General features: G+C 30.9%; 3 protein-coding genes across 6 annotated transcripts; 2 read left to right on the top strand and 1 right to left on the bottom strand.

Annotated features, from left to right (window-relative positions):
- Positions 1–1,892: 1,892 nt before the first annotated feature.
- LOC107414183 (dihydrolipoyllysine-residue succinyltransferase component of 2-oxoglutarate dehydrogenase complex 1, mitochondrial) lies at positions 1,893–7,825 on the bottom strand. Of its 4 annotated transcripts, none has more exons than XM_048466976.2 (15): positions 7,611–7,825; positions 7,131–7,260; positions 6,872–6,943; positions 6,245–6,302; positions 6,106–6,133; positions 4,923–4,993; positions 4,710–4,784; positions 4,530–4,585; positions 4,378–4,422; positions 3,991–4,257; positions 3,805–3,899; positions 3,434–3,524; positions 3,150–3,260; positions 2,582–2,776; positions 1,893–2,384 (listed from the first exon to the last, which is right to left on the bottom strand). In XM_048466976.2, exons 2-15 carry the CDS (start codon positions 7,164–7,166, stop codon positions 2,193–2,195), a joined length of 1,392 nt encoding a protein of 463 aa, XP_048322933.1. In that variant the 5' UTR covers positions 7,167–7,260; positions 7,611–7,825; the 3' UTR covers positions 1,893–2,192. The 4 variants fall into 4 exon arrangements, with proteins under 4 accessions (XP_048322933.1, XP_048322934.1, XP_048322932.1 ...); XM_048466977.2 differs by having other exon boundaries at positions 7,131–7,187; XM_048466975.2 differs by having other exon boundaries at positions 7,131–7,178; positions 7,611–7,824.
- A 3,351-nt stretch (positions 7,826–11,176) lies between these two features.
- Positions 11,177–14,864, top strand: LOC107414161 (uncharacterized). Its single transcript, XM_016022257.4, has 2 exons — positions 11,177–11,643; positions 14,234–14,864. Exons 1-2 carry the CDS (start codon positions 11,361–11,363, stop codon positions 14,614–14,616), a joined length of 666 nt encoding a protein of 221 aa, XP_015877743.3. The 5' UTR covers positions 11,177–11,360; the 3' UTR covers positions 14,617–14,864.
- Positions 14,865–16,280: 1,416 nt separating this feature from the next.
- Positions 16,281–17,244, top strand: LOC107414167 (dirigent protein 22). Its single transcript, XM_060816522.1, has one exon. It carries the CDS (start codon positions 16,366–16,368, stop codon positions 16,915–16,917), a length of 552 nt encoding a protein of 183 aa, XP_060672505.1. The 5' UTR covers positions 16,281–16,365; the 3' UTR covers positions 16,918–17,244.
- The last annotated feature ends 2,637 nt before the right edge of the window (positions 17,245–19,881 follow it).

Here is a 19,881-nt window from a genome sequence, read left to right as displayed (position 1 = left end):
TATTTGGATAAAGTCCCATATATTAGATTTTCAGTAATTTTCAAAATTAATAGCAATAATTTTATGAAATAATAAATAATAAAAAATAATATAATACAATATATTGTTATACCAAATGATGTATTATTTTATACAATTCAGCACCAAATACAGCATAAATATAATATAATACATTTTAGTACAATCCAATACAATATACTAATATAATCTAATCCAATACAATACTATATACGAACTTTTAGTTTCTTTCCTTTTTTTATACAATTAAAAAAATTGTGAATAAATTTAAACATGATATGATATGTATCAATGACCAAAATTAAAGTTTACATTACTTTATTATTTAAATAGAAATTAAAAAGAAAAAAAGAAAAACAATTATGATTAAGCTTTAACATTATTTATTCTTTATAACTTATTTCTCAAACAAAAATTTAAAAACAAAAATATATCACCAAGGTCCAAACTTTTTTTTTTTTATATGTTGTTACATCTTCATTCTTTTTTTCTTTTTATATGTTGTTACATCTTCATTCTTTTTTTCTTTTCTTTTTTTACCCCCTCTTTTCTTTTCTCTCCATTGTTTTTCTTCATTTGTTCTCTCTTTTTTGGTCTTGTTTTTTAGCTGGCCATACATACCTTTTAATAGGTAGTAAATTATTCACATGAATAATTATTTTCATTTGAGGAGAAACAACTATGAGAAGTTCTTTTTACTATTATCAAGAAAATTTATACAGTATCATTTTTTACATACTACTATTTAAATATATAAATTAAATTTATATAATATTTTTAATACCTAAGATACTTACAATTTATACAGTTTTAATTAAGCTTAAAAAAAAAATTTGTTCACAAATTGTTTAGAAATCAAATACCGCTCAATGAAAACTCTTTACAATGTTTTTGGATAAAACTGATAATCATGGTAATTTTACAAAATTTTCTTTCATATTAGAACACTTTTAGATAATGGAAAAATGTATACATTGGAGTATTCAATCTTAAAATTATAAACATCTCAAAAGATGTTCGGTTGTATACTTTTGAACATATTTAAGATGTTAACAGTATATTTCTGAATATATTTGAAATGTTCATCTTTAAACATATTCAATCACGTATTTCTGAATATATTTGAAATATTCAATTGCATACTTGTAAACATATTTGAGATATTTAAATCTAAAAACATTCGATTGTATAAATATATTTAAAATATTCAATCACATAATTATGAACACATTTGAAATGTTAAATCCTATATTTCTTAATACAAATATATTTAATTAGTAAATATTTTTAATAATAATTTTAAATAAAAATAAAAATATAAATTTATAATAAAACTATATAAAATATATTTGATAGTACAAATAGAACTTCTCCATAATTATTTTGTTAACCAAATATGTTATTAGACGAACATATCACTTTTAATTACTTAATTTTAACAGGACACATTTGACCAATATATCACTTTTAATTACTTAATTTTAACAGTTTAAAATTATAACCGTATTTTTACAATATTACTCATTTAAAAATTGACCATAAACTTATTTGGTGGATATAAAAAATTACGGGAAGGTGATGACTTTCCAAAACAATTAAATATATATATAATTACGGAAAAATTAAAAGATCTAAATCAAACTTGCCCCGTAAAGTAAGTGTTTCCAGCATTTTACTTTTTATCATATTTAGATTTTTATAATTGTATTTTATTGCAATTATTACTGGTATTAGTTGACTTATCGAGGAAATTCTAAGCGTTTAGAAAAGCTAGTTTTCCAATTCTCAAACAGCAGCTTGAAAACAACCAACTTCATTAAAATAAAATAATAAAATTAAAAACATAATAATAATTTTTTTTAAAAAAAAATAAATAAATAAATTTAGGAAGCAACTGACTCGCAGATTACCAGCCATGCTGCCATGATAAATTGATAATCCTCATTATTAGCACCAAAAGTTAAAACATATAGAAAGTGCTTAAATAAATAAACAAAATTCACAGTATATCCGCTTCCAAACACACCTGTTGAACATAGCCTTTGAAAACATACTAACATGGAATATAATGAAAGGTTAGTAAAGTCATCTCAACAAAAATGGATGATTATTCTGGTTTTACGCAGCAATGCAGAATCATGTATACTTCCAAATTGGAGTTTAACAGAGATTCTTCATACATCAAGGAGAAGTCTGCGAGGGTCTTCAACAACATCTTTAATGCGGCGCAAGAAAAAGACAGCCTCTCTTCCATCAATCAGCCGATGATCATAAGTCAATGCAATATACATCATTGGCCTTGACACAACATTGCCCCCAACAACCATGGGACGGTTCACTATTGAGTGCATGCCCAGAATAGCCGACTGCAAAGCCAAGTGAAAGGCAGAATGATTTATGAGATTTTCTTTTTAGTACAAAATTAAAGAGCGAGTCTGGATGAGAAAATAAAGATAAAACAGACGCTGCTACATTCTTGAAAGTTCGCTCATGTCATTCTGTGTAATCTCTTATGTCACAAGTTGCCATATAATAAATTAAAGAGATGTACATAGGAAAATACCTGAGGAGGGTTGATGATGGGTGTACTCAAAAGGCTTCCATAAACACCCCCATTCGATATTGTGAATGTGCCACCAGCCATCTCATCAATTGATATAGAACCATCAGTTGCCTTCTTGGCAAGAGTGTTGATTTCTTTCTCTATTTCAGCGAAGTTCATATTACCAGCATTGCGGAGAACTGGAACAACAAGACCCTTGAAAGAGAGAAAAATTTTCTTCGTTAATTGAAAATCCTTTGGTCAAATGAAATTCTAGCTAGGCCATGACCACAAAGGGCAGATTCTATCATTAAAAAATACTCAATGGATTATAGTGCAAGCTTAATAAAAGTTGAGCATACATTATTGTGATACCCATGAATACCAAAGTAGATTAAAGCACCTTTATACCTTTTATACTACGAAGTTACATTTTCTATTTTGGTAACAGTTTGCAGTCTAATCCTTCTATCTACTGCACTACACTGAAGACTTTAAAAATTTTTGGAAAATCTCAGACAGATATGCCATAAAAAAAAATATAATTAAATTAGATTGCTCATTATAAGCTACTAAAACACTGAGATACCTTTGGAGTTCCCACTGCAATACTGATATCAATGTAATCTCTGTATATTATATCATCTCCATCAATGACAGCATTCACAACTGGCTGATACTGAAGTGCACTAATAGCAGCCTAAAACAGATTAAAATGAGTTGATGAATGTACACACAAAACACATTCGTAAAGAAAAATTAAGAAGAAAATGATCACATTTACAAGTATTCATTTACTCAATTTTTTTTAAACAATGATTTTGTTAAGAAAAATAATACAGTTACATGTATGGCATATTACGGTACACATACTTTCACAAAGCCAGACATAAGTCCCAGTTTCACTCCATGCTTTTCAACAAAGGAATCTTTATAATCGGAACGGAGCTTCATCAAGTTAGTCCTGCATTATAGACCATATAAATAGATTAGTAATGCACACTAAAACATACAAGTAAAAGCAAGATAGCCATTGCCAAGTTGTGTCCAAGTACTGCTTAGATACTAATGAATGAGAGTGGTACATTTTATTCCCACTTGTTAAGAAATTTGTGTACACATAAGCAAGAACTATAAAATATAAATTGCACGATGAAGAAAACTTCAAAAACCAAGAAGAATAAAGGTTAATCAACCATGGATGGTGAAACTCATTTAGTGAGCAAAATTAACTTAAAACTTACATATCAACCTCATTAAATGTGGTCAACATGGCAAACGTGTTCTGGGAATCCTTCAATCGTGTTGCCACACGTTTCCTGAGTCTTGTCATAGGAACCTAGACATGAGAAATAAACAAGTTCATAACAATTTCTTACCCCTAAATCAACTTAAAAATTGGACTTTCTTACACAAATTTTGAAACTTACCCGTCTTTCCCTGTCCTTAGGAGGAAGCTGGGGTTCTGAAGCTGTGGGTCTAGGTGGAGGTGGAGAAGGTGCTTTGGCCTTAGGCTGTGGTGGAGATGGCTCTTTTTTTGTCTCCTTGATAGGTGCAGTTTCTGCTATGGGAGGTGTTTCACCTTTCGCTTCTGGAGCTGATGGCTGAGAAGCAGCTTCTGCTGCACCTTCACCTGATTTTGAAATGGCAGCAATCTTGACACCTGGTTCCACAGTATCACCTTCTTTGGCCAAAAGCTACTACCAAGCATATGGTTCAATAAGGTATTAATGATATCAGCACATGCAAAAAGGAAGGAACTGATATAGTAGATGATATTGTAAGGATTTTATATGCAATATAGCTGAAAATATCACCTTCTGAATAACACCAGCTTCAGGACTAACCACATCAATTGTCACCTAGCAATACGCAATACACAAAAACAGAAAAGTTAATTTCAGTGGTAACACCTCCCAATGATTCAAAATTACAAAATTATAAAAACAATAGTATATTAGAATGTAACCTTATCTGTTTCAATTTGAGCAATGGGCTCATCTACTTTAACTCTGTCACCAGGTTCTGCATATTATGCGTAACCAGCAAGAAACTCAAAGGCATTCATTTTCATATTGCACACAGTTTCAAACACAAACAAGCAAATAAGACTGTTAAGATTTTCAAGGAGGCAGCTCTAGTAACATACTCTTTAAGAACTGTGCCAAAGTGCCATCAGTAATAGATTCACCCATGAAAGGAACAACAGCTTCAACCAGGTCTCCTGCATGATACAACGGCTAAACTTGATAACCACAGCACCAATTATGTTCCACTCACAAATGCAGAAGCACAAGCCCATGGCTATATTAAGACTAATAGAAGTCAGATCAATAGCATGAGCACAAAAATTATTATATACCATCGTTAGAAGAAAATGATCTATTCGTCAATTTGATAAAGCCTTCAGTTTGAAATAGTGAAGTGACTTCCCTGCAGCACCAAAAAAAAAAAAATATAATAATAATAATAATAAAAAACAAATAACAAATAATAAAAAAATAAAAATAAAAATATAATTTTCAACAGAAGGATAAGAAAAACCAAATGATGAAAGAAAAATTTGAACTTATTGCAATTTTAACGAAGATTAACAAATGTCAGCTGTTGCAGACATAAGGGTTTACAAGCCGGTAGGAAAGGGGTCTCTTGCAAACATCTTACGGTACAAGTGCATTTTCAAAACCAAAACAGAAGAGAATAGCTTCTCTCAAGTCATATCCAATCATAACATTTCAGAAGTTTCCAAGTCAAGATGGCTCAAAACCATCCAATCATATATTTTCAAAATCTAATTGAGGTTCATCTAAAAGTTAATATATGTCCAATTATGGTAATTGAGACTCATTCTCGAGGTAGCAAAATTTAATTTCCACACAAAAAGGGGCACAGCCCCTGGTTCAAAAGAACAGATATCCAATGTTTACCCAAGCAGAAAAAATTGAAGTTCTATTGACATGACATCACCCTCATTTATGATATCATCGTTTTTTGTTTTCGATACACACACCCACACCCACACCCACACCCACACCCACACCCACACCCATACACATACATACATACATATATAAATATATATATGTATATATCATAATTCACTCCATTTCATGTTTGCCTATCTATATTTCATCTCATAAGCAAAAATTTAGACATGAAAGAATGAAGATGAAGACACCAACCTCACACACAAAAAATACCAAATCACAGGCTCCTATCAAAAGGGAAAAAGAAATTATAGCTAAAATAACTATGGAAATAGAAAAGTTTTTATTTAAACAAGAAATACGGATTTATGATACAATGAAATTTGGTGTTAATTTTTAACTGTAGATCAACTTGGGCAGATTATCCTAGTGAGGGTAGCAGCATAAAGAAATATACGTTTCAAAATCCAATTTTGTAGAAGAATTTTAGCAAATTCAGAGAAATCCTTACATATTGCATGTCCTTTAAAAGTACGTTTGGAATCATATCTGCTTAAGACAACACAAAAAGAGAGGAAAAAGAATTTTAGAATAGACATATAAAGAAAAGAGCCTAACCTTCTTGGTTTTGCACAAGAATGCCCGCCTACGATGAAAGAATTTAAGCATTTCAATGATAAAGAAGAAAAACAAAAATCCAACTCAAGAAACAAGCTCCTGAGAAAAAGGCATTTCAGTAAAAGTTTTGTAAGATTACCTAAAAGTGTGTGATAACTTAAGCTCTCAACAAAGTTGACTTTGCCAATGAGTATACCCTGCAAAACTTTAAGCTATTATGAGACTATCCATAATTACAGCATAAAATATATTTTCTTTTGTAGATTTTCTATAATTTCAAGAGAAGAAGGAGACATATGTGGAAAAAGTTCATGACATCATAAATCATACACAATGAACTAGGAGAGGAAGAAGATGTCTTTTACTTTTAAATTTCTAAAGTCAAAAAATTGTGTTAGGTAGATGTTGATACTTACACCTGAACAACCAAACAACATATCAATTTCAATATAAAACATATCAAAATATAAGAAAACTTGGAAACAGAAAGTTAATTATATTTTTATGGTAATCGCTAATTCTCCATGATCTCACATCCTCAATACATAAGTAGGGTTCGTCTTTGAAAAAAAAAAAAAAAGAAAAGAAAAGAAAAGAAAAAATATGAGCTTTTAGAAGCTCAAATCTACAACTATCTGCTACTTCTTTCCGGAGCCACATATGTAACATATTACAAAAAAGGTTCCACATCAAAATGACCTATATTAATGAACCTGTGCCCAAACCCGTTGTATTACAAGAGCAACAAATACCCAATTTTTAGTACCTCAGTTCGTGCAACTTGATAACAGCTTGACCCAGCCAATAGAGGCCTAGTTTTCCAGGCATGTCCCAACGCCTGAGACAATTGATTAAAACATGCAACAAAACTATTCAGTTAAAGAAATTTACTTAGACACATAAAACAAGCAATTTATTTAAAAATTTTACCAACTAAAGCCACATGAAGCATAAACATAATTAAGTAGTCATAAATTCACAAAATTAACACTGGAAAGACAGGTCAAAATATAATTTTATCATACCGGAGCAACTTTACGGCGAACAATCCCCCGAATCATTTCTCTTCAACCCTTCAAAAACTAGCTTGAATTAGCACAGGATACAATTCAAAATTCACACTCGCTACCTCAAAAGAATTCTCTGTTTGATTACCTAGAAAAGGGAAAGTGCTCAGCCTAATAATAGTAAAATAGCAAGTCTACCTACATATGTGTGTGTGTATATATACACATATATGGTTTTCTCCTCCATATTTCCTCAATAATAAAACGCGAGAAGTTCAAATTCAAGACTAACATTGGAATCAAACTTCCATAAAAGTACCAAAAACTGTTTGAAGAATGTATCCATTTTATATATATATATAAATATATATATATATATATATATTAAAAAAAAAAGGAAAAAGAAAAGGAAAAAAAAAAAAAAGAAAAAAAGATCGTAGATCTTTGTGGAAAAATGAAGAAAAAAAAAATAGAGAACAAAAAGTTGCATAAGTTTACCGAGCAGAAGAAAGAGGATCAGAGCGAAGCTTGTTAGGGATCCAAACGGAGAAGATACAGCGTTCAATAACACGATGAAGGAGAACAAAGGAAGAAAAGAATAAATTCACAACGGAGAGAGATATAGAAAGAGCTCCTGGCGACTTTCACGCCGACCATCATATGTGCGTTTCGATTTTCTTTCTTTCTTTTTAATTAATTTTTTTTTTCAGGGTAAATTATTGGCAGCTTCTTTTTTCAAAAGTTTTTTAATTTTTAAATACCTTTCAGAAAAAAAAGTTTTTAATAAATTTAATGTTTTAATTATTCTATATAAAATATAAATATATATTTGACATCTTTTTTACAATTAATTTTCTCAACTTTCTTATAAAAAAAAAATTCCCTAAAATAAAATCTCAAATTTGGAAAATTTAAAAAGCAGAATTTATTTTTAATGCAAAGATTAGAGCAAAGTTATTTGTTTAACTTCAGATCCCCCAAAAAAAAAAAAAAATGCCATTTGTTAAACTAAAAGTAAACATATAAAATGAATTTATTTTAAATTTTCACTTTCAAATAATAAAAATACTATTACATGTTTTTCTTTTTTATTTTTATTTTTTGCAGGCAACCTTATCATGCGTTTTTCAAAAACAGTTTTTAAGTTAGTTTTGGATGTGTTTATTATTCTATCTTATAAGAGTAAATGAAAATTGTTGTAATTTTTTTTTTTTTTTTTTACAAATAAATTCTTGTTAGGGGTAGTTAATACTACTTTATGCATTTGGCCCTCCAAACTAATAATCCCTCATATTGTTTCAAAGTTATTACTTTCTTATCATTTTTAATTTTATCATGTAATTTTTTTATAATAAATTTATTAAATTTAGCTGTACATACTAACTTATAAAAACATTTAATTCCATCACATTCGCTTGTTAAAATACATAATTGGATTTAACTGGAATGAAAATTATTAGTTTATGAGGAATGAAAATTATTAGTTTATGAGGTAATGTGAAGATTTTAAAGTTTATAGGGCAAATGTATAAATTATAAAGTAGTATAGTAAAGGGGGTAAAATATAATATCTTTTAATTATTAATAGGAATTCATAATTTGTTAAATTGTCTTGTATATATTAATAATTTAAGATGCCAATTTTAAGATTAGAGAATTTATCAACCAGTTACCGATTTAACCACAAGTGGTTGATTTTGTCCTTCCGAAAAAAATTATAAAAAAAAAAAAAATTGCTGCCTATCATTTTTTTTTTTTTAACGTGCAGACCCAATAGCATTGGGACACGTTATAATAGGAACGGCAAAAGGTGGATTTGGATTCTCATTATAATATAGCAACGTTCGGTCTAGGTGCCACGTCACAGTCCAACAATCCAGGATGAGCGTGGTGGCTGGCACAAGGAGTGTTTGTGGTTTTTTTTTTTTTTTTTTTTTTTTTTTTTTTTTTTTTTTTTTGGTAAAACAAGGAGTGTTTGTGGTGGTTGACTGAAATAAGACACGTATTTATATGGTTTACTGTAGCACCCAAAGATATTTGAATATTCCACAAAATAAATAAATAGAAAAAAATGGAAATAATGTTAGCCCCGCTGGCTCACTCAATTTTGTTTCAATTAAATAATATGAATACCACATACTTACGGCTTCAAACCTTCAAGCTTCATTTTTATTTTTAAGATTTCAAGATGAGTATTTTTTTTTTTTTCTTTCTTTCTATGAATGTCTATTTAAGGGCTTCTAATGGAAAATGCGTCCAAATAGAAGAAATGGAATTCTTGGCCCTCCATATGGCTAAAGGGACCTAGATATCCTTTTCCTATAAGCGTACTAGTATAAAACTTGCTTGTCTTTTGAAAATTGCATGCCACCAAGGAATAAAAAGAAAGAATTATCGAAAGGTGAGAAAAATTTGGAGTTGGTCTTTCTCACAATATTTGTAACATTAAGGGTAATTTAATCCATTCAAATTAATTTTTTGAATACATTTCATATTTATGATAACCATTTAAATAACTATTTAATTTTATTATTTTTATAGTAAAACTTTAAAAGTTAATCATTTTCATATAAAATGTAGATTCTACTGATAATAATTTATTATCAGTGATATTATCAATAATAAAAATTATTTTTCAATTAATAATTAAAATGCGTTGAGATGTTCAAATTAAATTTTATTCATATTTTTTTATAATAAAATATTATTCGTCACTATTAATGATCAATGAGATTTATATGACATATAACAATTTAAATAGTTATTATTAAAGGGTTTATTTTTAAGATTTTAGTGTAAAAATAATATGATCAAATAGTCTAATTAAATTTAATCATATAGAATGATAATCATCACTAACGGTGACAAATATCAATGCTCTAACTAATTTCGTTTCTATATCGCTTGAAAGAAATAAAAAATATATAATCTTAGTAATTTTATTATTGGTAAATACCTACCAATACAATTCATTAGTTTTTAACTAACATAAAAATCCACTCTAAAAAATATTATTTGGCTAGATTAATGAAACTTTTTCCCCTTAAGAAGTAGTTAATGCAATTAAAAGTAACTAAAGAAAATTTTTAAAATACGAAAATAATTCTCAGCAGAAAAAGAAAAGGGCATAGCTAGGATTCCTTAATGCAATCAAAAGTAACTAAAGAAAATTTTTAAAATACAAAAATAATTCTCGGCAGAAAAAAAAAGGGGGGGGGGGGGGGCATAGCTAGGATTCCTCTTTAATGTTCAAATTGTTATTGATGATATAGTTTTTCTACTATATTTAAAATTCCTAAAAGAATTGATATGTACATGTTATAAAATTTATAAAAACTAGCTAATTCTATTAGAAATTTTGATACTATATAAAAATTAAAATATTTGTTTAAAAAATATGATAATCAAATAAAAATATAATTTAAAATAAAATGTTAATAATAAACTACCAAAATAATATAATGAAACATGAATATATTAATAATTACTACATAAAATAAATATTAATCATAAAATGAAATAACATTTATACTTTCTATTAAACCATAAATATACCATAAATGAAAAACAATATCAAAATTTTCATTACTTTAACTAAAGTTTCTGATTATAATGTAAGAAAACTAAAATTTCTAATTAATAACAAAAAAAGTAAATATTGTAGTTTGTAATAAAAAATAATTTGTATAGATATTGTAGCCAAATATATTATTTAAGACAATTATATAACTATTATGCTAAAAAATTTCAAAAAACCAATATATATTAAAAAAAAAAAAGAAAAAGAAAAAATTAGGGCCAAAGGCCATGGGGTAGTTGCGGTCATGACAGAAAAAAACGTAATCATTTTTATTATATTACTACTATGCTAAAAAATTCAAAAAACCAGTTTTTTTTTTTTTTTTTTTATTATATAAATTTAGTAAGTATGCAATGCCGACACATATACAAAAGTTTGACACGTAAGTCAACTTCTATTAAATTGACGAAGATAGTTAGAAAAAGGACTCATAGCGTAGCAAGATTTGATTGGTAAAGTTTAAAAGGTTAAAGTGGATGTACGCACAGACTAATAAACAAGCGGCACCACACCTTTGGGCTTGGTAGTTACGAACAGAACCGACAGCGATTCAAATCTTCCATTCTTTCTCTATCTGTTTCTCACTCTCACACACTCAAAAAGTCTCGCAAAACTCTCTCTTCTCCATTTCTCTGATAGAGTTCCGATCTAGGGTTAACCATAGAAAGATGATTCAACTCCTTTACGCGGTGATCTTCTCCGAAATGGCTCTGCTTATGGCTTTCATTTTCAAGACTCCTCTGAGAAAGCTGGTGATCATGGCCTTGGATAAGGTTAAGCGAGGGAGGGGTCCAGTCATGCTCGGGACCGTGGCCGGGACTGTGTTTGTTGTGCTTTTGTCTAGTGTCTACAGTATGGTCAAGATCCAGAACCGTACGATCGAGACTGGTGCCCTCAATCCGACGGACCAGGTTCTAATGTCCAAGCACATGCTCGAAGCTTCTCTCATGGGTAATCTTTTGAGCTTACTTTGATCTTTGGAAATTAGACTGATTTTTTTTTAATTATTATTATTATTATTTTTTATAATGATCCAACTGTCTTATGCTCTGTTTGGTTGTTGGGGGCAAAGCTAATCTTAACTAATGCCGATGTAGTTATACAAAAGTGGGCTTTGCAAGTTTTGTGAAGTTTTGGATGGTGTAATTTAGGGTCTTTAATTTACCTATTGGTGTAATTTGGGTTCTTTAATTTACCTATTTATCTATCAGTTACCTTATAAATCATGGTAATTTGTAAATTTTATCGAGCAAAGGTAATTTTTGAAGTATTTTGTTTTGTTTAGGAGCAACTAAAAATTTGGTACTTGCCAAAATGTGGCGTTGCAGTATTAATGCTAGTCCATGGAAGAATGCTACATGGAGGAAGCTTCATACGTGCTTAATATCAGCTTTCCCTTAAATTCATAAGTTTTCAACATGTGATTCTCATACATTTGCCAAAACTTTATGTTGAAATTCACATGTGGGTCTAACTACCATTAATTGTTAAGTGAAATTATAAATGGAAAATTTTGCGTGGCTGATTGAAAAATGTGTTGGTATAAAGTAGGTTCTAGTTGAGATGCCTAATTATTAATATTACAATTTCATATTTCAAGAATATTATTGCTGAGTTTCTACTTTTAATAGGAGACCAATGCTATGTTTGGTTTTCGTAGAACGATGGCTGATGCCAAGTAGACCAAGTTCTTGCTACTCTTGGAAAAGCAGTGGTTTATGTTCTTCTTGTAATACTAATTCCAAGATAGGTTTTCAGGAAAGAAAAAAGGGCTTGTCGTTGTTTGGTAGCATTTTCTTGGGAAGTTTGGGTAATTGTTGTCGTGGTTCGAATTAATCTCATGTATGTTTTCTCAAATCTGCTGTTGATCCACGTAATCTGGTTCATGATGGTTGCCGTTGAAACTATCTACTGCATTTTTGATATGATTGAAGTTTTGGACTTAGCTTTCACCAAATTAGACCAATCATGTTAGGGTTATCATTCTTTAATTGGGAAATCTGACGAAGAAGGTATTGGTTAGAGGCATAACTAAATCATGATATCAAATGCTTCGATGCATATTGGATTCAAATTATGGTCCTATGTAATACATAAGTGATCTAACCGAGGGGAGAGTCAATATGAAACATATGACATTGCATTTATTTATTTATTTACTAATTTTTGTCCATTTATTCCCTCTTTTTAGACTTTTTTTTTTTTTTTTTTTTTTTTTTTCCTTTTTGTTCTTTTTTTGGGTAAAGTCCATCTGTTCACTTCGTATAGAGCTCACTATCAATAAGCATGTTTGTTTGCTCAAGTTTCATGGCTATGTGCTTGTATACTTGCTATAAGCGTTTATTTTTTCTTTTATTGTACTCTTTATCAAAGAAGCAAACCCATCCTTGCAAAATTGCACCCAAGTTTGTCTTTCTATAAACGCTGCATTGCTCAGTCTAGTGTGCCTATGTATAGACTACTGGGCTTTCGGTTTATAAACTGTCTCGCAAGACTTCTGTTTATGGCAATTTTGGGATATACCTAGAAAAGAGAATACGAAAGTGTGATGGTGATGATATGTCTAAGAGATGCAAAAGATTGAGCAAGTAGATTCTTATATAAAACGTGCTATGGCTTGCTAATCTTTTGATTCTGACAATTTCTAAAATTAGATATTAGTCTGCACGGTGTCTTCTTCATGCATTTGCGTCAGTGGGGGCAGTTTGTCCTAAAATTTTACCTTGAAAGTTTTCTGACATTATCATCTGCTACTTATACCTCCCACTAGATTTTTTTTTTTTTCCCTTTTTCTTTTTCTTTTCATGTTGTTATGAAATCTTTAGTCATCTGAAACTTGAGGATGTGTTATATGATTCTGTTAATGATCAAGTTCTTAAGTGTGCATGTGAATAAGAAACATCAGAAGTTATATTTATATTTGTGTATGTGCTTCCAAGTTCCTGTGAAACCTGTCCTATATTTCACAAATTCATTTTTTTTTTACTTACTGTAGTAGATTTCGAAAATTGCTTATAATTATTCACTTAATAAAATAAAAGATTCAGGAACTAGCTTGTGAAATATCGCCTGTACAAGTCGTTGTGGTCACTTAATATTCAGAACTTGTCTTGTCGATTTCATTCTTAAAGAATGCAGGAGTCTGTGATGATGAAATGATATCTTAATTTTTGAAAACTCATATTATTATCTAAAATTGTTTCAATAATATTCACTTTTTAAAATAAAAGATCCAGGAACTAGCTTGTGAAGTATTTCCTGTACAAGTCATTGTGGTCGCTTAATATTCAGAACTTGTCTTCTCAATTTCATTCTTAAACAATGCAGGAGCCTATGATGACGAAATAATGTTTTAACTTTTGAAAACTCATATTATTCTCTAAAATTGTTTCAATAACTATTCACTTATTAAAATAAAAGATCCAGGAACTAGCTAGTGAAGTACTTCCTTCAAGACTCATATTTTACATTTGATATCTTAGTCGAGTTGATTTGTGTTGTAACCATTCTTATTTTTTAAATTGGATTATGATACTTGCAGGTTTTATGCTGTTCCTCTCTCTGATGATAGATAGATTACACTATTATATGAGAGAGCTCCGGTTACTCAGGAAGACCATGGAGGCTGTAAAAAAACAAAGCCGAAGTTTTGAAGATGGGAAAAATGGAAGTGCAGAGGAGCTTAGAGCCCTGGAAGATGAGGTTGCTGCACTGAAGACAAAGATAAAGAAGCTGGAGTCTGAACTTGAGACAAAAGCAAAGGAGGCAAAGACTGCAGAAGCTGAAGCGGAGGCCCTACGAAAGCAATCTGAAGGATTTCTTATGGAGTATGATCGCTTGCAGGAGGACAATCAGAACCTTCGAAACCAGTTAGAGTCGCTAGACCAAAGCTTGTCCCATTCCGATAACAGAAAGAACATGTGAGGGGCAATTACTAATAATGCACAATTTCTTCTTTTTGTCTATTTGGTATGAGGATATTTTAAAAGGAAAAAGGCTGAGGGTATTTATTTTTATTTTTATTTTTATTTTTATTTTTTTCACAGTTTTTGTCTATAATATGTTAATGTAAAATATTTAGTGAAATTATGCAGTAATTTAGAGTTATCTATAATTTAGATCGTATGGGGACTGCTTGAAGCAATAAAAAATATTATTAACTTCCCTTTAAATTTTAGAAAGTCACTATCTTCTCTCTTCTAGTGTTTTATTTAGATATTTTGAAATAATATTATCCATATCCTTTAACATGTTAATTGTAATTTTTGAAACTAGAAAGATTAAATTGTAATCAATCTAAATTTCAGGATCCATATGTAATATTCCTTACTAATGATACATAGGCATTGATCTCCCTGCATTTGATATTATATTTCTATCTAAATTTGGATCATGTTAATGAGTCCATGGGGATTCCAACATATGCTAGCCACAGTAATTGGGTGCCAATCATATTCTGGTTTGGATAAGAGCAACAAAAATCAAAGTCTAGGTTCAGCATGCATGTCCTTCAGAACGATGAAATTCGACTGTAATATAATACTGCATTTGCTAAACTGTCCTTGAAATTGTTAAGACTACTGCATGTGTGATTACATATTTTGCCTTGGCTATCCTCCCTCTGTAACTGGAATGCCTTAGGGCTGCCCCTAAAGTAGTGGCAGATGCTCCTTTAAATGTTGGCTTGTCATATTATTTTGGATATCTGAGGCTCTAATACTTGTTTTGCTTTTGATTAAAATATTTTTGTGTAAACGGGTTTAGAAATTGGATCCTCGGTAGCTTAGAACATTCAAAAATAGGGATGGCTTCCCAAAAAAAAAAAAAAAAAAATTGGGTTGGTGATATATGACTAAGGAGACTAAATGATATACCTACCCACTATCTACACGTAACGTGCTACAATAACAGTCCAAATAAAGACTTAAAGCTGTTACAATATTCGTCTTTCAAAAGCGAAGTAGCTAGGCAACTACAAGACGGTACATCACGTATTGGAATTTGATGATGAAAAAATGAGGTAGAATACTAGCATTCGATGCCCAGCACCCGATGGTAATTTGACATCCATTTTAATCACCTAGACCATCACTTCCCGATGACAAAAGTCCCCAAGTCATTGTATTTTTTTGGTTAATATGATTAAAGTCATTGTCATTGGCCATGGCTATCTACTACGTATATATAAGGAAGCAGCTTCTGCTACTAAAATTACTTTTTAAGGGGGGGCTGCATATCCATGGCCCATGATTTCTCAAAAGCACTTTGAAATTTCAAAGTTGTTGAAGAAAAAATTTAAGAGACACGTGAAATATTATTGGGCTAGTAAAACTATAGTAAAATCCAAACATTTCATCCGAGGAATAGTCATATCATTGTCCTTTTTCCAATCAAAAGAAAAAAGGATAAACCTAAAAATGAAGATTCCTTTCCACCAACCAAATTCATTCAACTTTTGAACTTTCCTCATGTAGATATTTCCAAAATTTCCAAAAGAGACATCAATTATTAGGTGGCGACCGAATTAAAGTATACTTACTCTCTGTCTCTCTTCCATTGCCATTATATATAGTTGGCGTTTCACTCCCAACCATGCACCAATTCCATCCTCCATTAATCCCTCTATACCTGCTATAGCTTATTTTCCAAACTCACTTTAACCCTCACTGAAAAATGGCCAAAAATGCACTAAAAAGAATTCCCATACTAACCCTTCTGATCTTCGTAGTCTTAGCCGTATCCTCGGAAGCCACAAAATACCAATCCCAAAACCTAAAAGAAACCAACATCGTTTTCTACATGCATGACCTGGCGTCTGGCCTCAACGGTCATACTACCCAAATGGTAGGAGGGATTCCGCATAAGCGCTGGTCGGTCCTCGCATTTGGAACGGTCTTTGCGATCGACGATAAGCTGACAGAGACAAAAGACTGGAATTCAACCCAGGTTGGTAGGGCTCGAGGTATCTATGTGAACTCCGCTCTGGATGGTTCGGACCTTCACTTTCTCATGTCACTGGTTTTCACCAACAAGGACTTTAATGGCAGCACTTTGGAGATTCAAGGGTCCGATAGGTTTTACCAAAAGTACAGGGATGTTTCTGTGGTTTCTGGAACCGGAATATTCCGACTGGCTAGGGGTTTTGCCACTCTAGAAACTGTCTTCCTTGATATCCCAAACTCTAATGCCATTATCAGGTGGAATGTCACAGTATTACACTACTGAAAATGAACTCGCTCTCTCGATATTTATATATTGGTCAACTATGATATATTGAATAATCTAAGCCGTAAAGCTGGCATGTAAAACCTAGCTAGTAAGTGTTAAAAGTTAATGTATGATTTGTTTTTTAGAGTCGGCATTATTTATGCTTTGTTTGTTGAGCTTTTGTTAGGATTTACTAAATCCTTTATGCTCGTGTCTATTTAAGAAGTCTAGAAGGTGTTTTTTTTTTTTTTTAATAATTAAAATAAATGTAATTCATCTTCGTATTCTTGTATGAGGTCCAGAACTTAAGAACGATTATCAAAACAATCTTTGCAGGTCAGAAAATATATTTTGCAAAATGTTCATTTCATATATGAGTGAAGCTTTATGCAGTAACTTGATTCTTCTGTTCTTCTTTGTTATTGTTGCTTCCGTTGGACCCAACGAGAAGTTGGACGTTTCACTTGAATATTATTCTGACTAGGTCTAATTTTCTATCTCTATTTCTTTGAGATTAGAGTAAAAATTTCGCCTTATCTAAAAAAACACTTATTAGTAATTTTTTTCATTCGAGTAATTTTATTTCTTTGTAATATTTTTATATCAAATAACATCGTATCATTGTTAAACAAAGATAAAAGATAAAACAAAAAAAACAAGCCATAAAATTCTGATCCATGATGACAGTCTGTTTTATCAATGAAATCAATACTATGAATATATAATTTTTATTAATTACATGAAAATAAAATGTTGTGCTTGAAATTAGTTAGTTATAATGGAGAATGTAAGAAGACAAGAAGTTTGATAATGATAAAAGATACAAATGAATGACACGTTGAGCCAAATCGCCCAAATTACATTGGCATTCACATCCCTCCCCCATAAGCAAAACATTCATTTTTGACAAAAGATAGAAGGCCGAGCAAGAAGGCCAATCATAAATCCCAACCCAAGTATTGTTCCGAGTTGAAAGTTAAACACCCACGTGATCAATCAAGCGTCTACACTCAAGCGTTGTTTCTAGTGGAAAGTCAACGGCCCATATTACCTGATCAATCAAGCATGGCAATAAAATAATGATAAAGTATATATTCAAATTTAATTTTAGTGCTATGATTATGAGAATATGGATTAAATAGTTCGTAAGTTAGATAAATTGTTAAAAAAATAAAAAATAAATTCAATGGATTGACCGTTGCTTAATAAAAAGTCATCCCAAATATAGTTTCCGAACTCAGATAATTTAACTCTGCTCGGAAATGGGACATTCAATTATGAGATGACAGCTACACCCAACGATGATGCTTAAGAGCCTGCTCGACTTCCTTGCGAATTAAGACACCATGCACGACACAGTTGACTCGTGGCAAAGCGTTTCAGTTCCGAAAGCTATCAAAGAGTTTCGATTCCCAAAACTTAAAAAACTGTCTCATTTATCCCATCAAAAGTCTTTGAATCTCATTGTTCATGAGAATTTTTAGATCCAGATATTGGCTGCTCATTCAAAGCATTTAAACCATACAAAGATCTCATCTTCCCTTTTATTTGCTCATTTTCACTTGAACTCTAAAACTTTTCTCTCTGCAAAACTCCTCCTCCCCAACTTTCAAGCTCACACCACTAGAAAGATTTAGGTGCACAAATTCTTTTGAAACACCTCCCAAGAATGAAACACCGTTATGAAATAGAATGAACCACATCTCAAAGATAATGAAACAAAGTAGACAACATCGTGGCAACATCCTTAATTTGACCTCAGTATACAAAGCTTCCATAATGTATTTTGCTAGATATGGCTTTGACAAACTTCATACTAGGGTTGATGCTCGTACATAGGATCAATGAATTGAACGTTTTAATGCATCTAGGACCCTATCAAAGTGATTAAAAACAACAATAGACTTCAAATAAAACAAAAATTAAGTATGAAATAACAATAGACTACAAATAAAACAAATTAAGTATGAAATCAAATGGTAAACTAATTAATAGAAAATTAATCAAAAATAAAATTATTTCATAAATAAACTATGCAGAAGCTAAAGCCATGAGTCAAACCTGCTAGATACCATAAAGAAGTTTTAGAAAAAAGAAAAGAAAAGAGAAGATAGGAGAATGAAAAATGCAAATTGATAAAGTTCAGAAAATGAACTTAAGGTTTGAGAACTGGTGTTTGACAGAAAAGAAAGTGAAAGGAAAAACAAGAAAAGCTGAGAAAACCAGCAAGTGATAATGTTCAAAAAATGAACTTAAGGTTTGAGAACTGGTGTTTGGCAGAAAAGAAAATGAAAGGAAAAATAAGAAAAGCTAAGAAAACCAGCAAGCAAAATGAAAAGAAATGGAGAAAAAATTTCGGAGAATAATAGACAGAAAAAAAAAAAGATTATTGCTTATATTGCAAAACAGTTCGAGAGCTATTTAAATAGCTCATTACAATCTAAACAACTAGCCAACTAGAAAAGCAGCTACCAATCTTATTGATACACGTAGGAGGATTAAAAACTGATTTTAGAAAAAACTAACTAACTAACTCTAACTGTATAAAAGAAAAGCACGTGCAAGCACATGGCTATTTTAACAAATTCTAACATTCCTACTTAGAAGGAACCTCTTCTTCTTTGTTAAGAAATTCCAATCACTTTCTTAACATCTCCCACATGCAATTTGCCTCGCAGAAGTTGAAAACGAAGAGTACCAAAAGGTTTGGTGAAGATATCTGCTACTTGATCAAGAGTAGGAACATAACACACCTCTAAGCTTCTTTGAATGACTTTATCTCTCACAAAATGGAGATCAATTTCAATATGCTTTACTCTTTGATGTAAAACTAGATTAACAGTAAGAGCAGTAGCTCCTGTATTATCCCTCCACACTATAGGACAGTCAATATGATAATCAAGTTCTTTTGTTAGGTTTTGAAGCCAACAAATTTCTGAGGTGATATGAGCTAGAGCATGATATTCTGCTTCCGTGCTGGAC

The sequence above is a fragment of the Ziziphus jujuba genome, chromosome 4 (genome assembly GCF_031755915.1).
Source record: "Ziziphus jujuba cultivar Dongzao chromosome 4, ASM3175591v1".
NCBI classification, from domain to species: Eukaryota; Viridiplantae; Streptophyta; class Magnoliopsida; order Rosales; family Rhamnaceae; genus Ziziphus; species Ziziphus jujuba.
Note: the sequence above shows the minus strand (reverse complement) of the source record. Positions and strands in the feature narration are given on the sequence as shown.

Excerpts from the sequence above, each read along its gene's own strand:
- LOC107414167 (XM_060816522.1), top strand. The coding sequence starts at position 16,366 with ATGGCCAAAAATGCACTAAAAAGAATTCCCATACTAACCCTTCTGATC.
- LOC107414161 (XM_016022257.4), top strand. The coding sequence starts at position 11,361 with ATGATTCAACTCCTTTACGCGGTGATCTTCTCCGAAATGGCTCTGCTT. Across the intron at positions 11,644-14,233 it reads GCTCGAAGCTTCTCTCATGG|GTTTTATGCTGTTCCTCTCT; the intron begins GTAATCTTTTGA and ends TGATACTTGCAG.
- LOC107414183 (XM_048466976.2), bottom strand. The coding sequence starts at position 7,166 with ATGATTCGGGGGATTGTTCGCCGTAAAGTTGCTCCG. Across the intron at positions 4,586-4,709 it reads TTTGGCACAGTTCTTAAAGA|AACCTGGTGACAGAGTTAAA; the intron begins GTATGTTACTAG and ends CATAATATGCAG. Across the intron at positions 4,258-4,377 it reads AAGCTGGTGTTATTCAGAAG|CTTTTGGCCAAAGAAGGTGA; the intron begins GTGATATTTTCA and ends GCTTGGTAGTAG.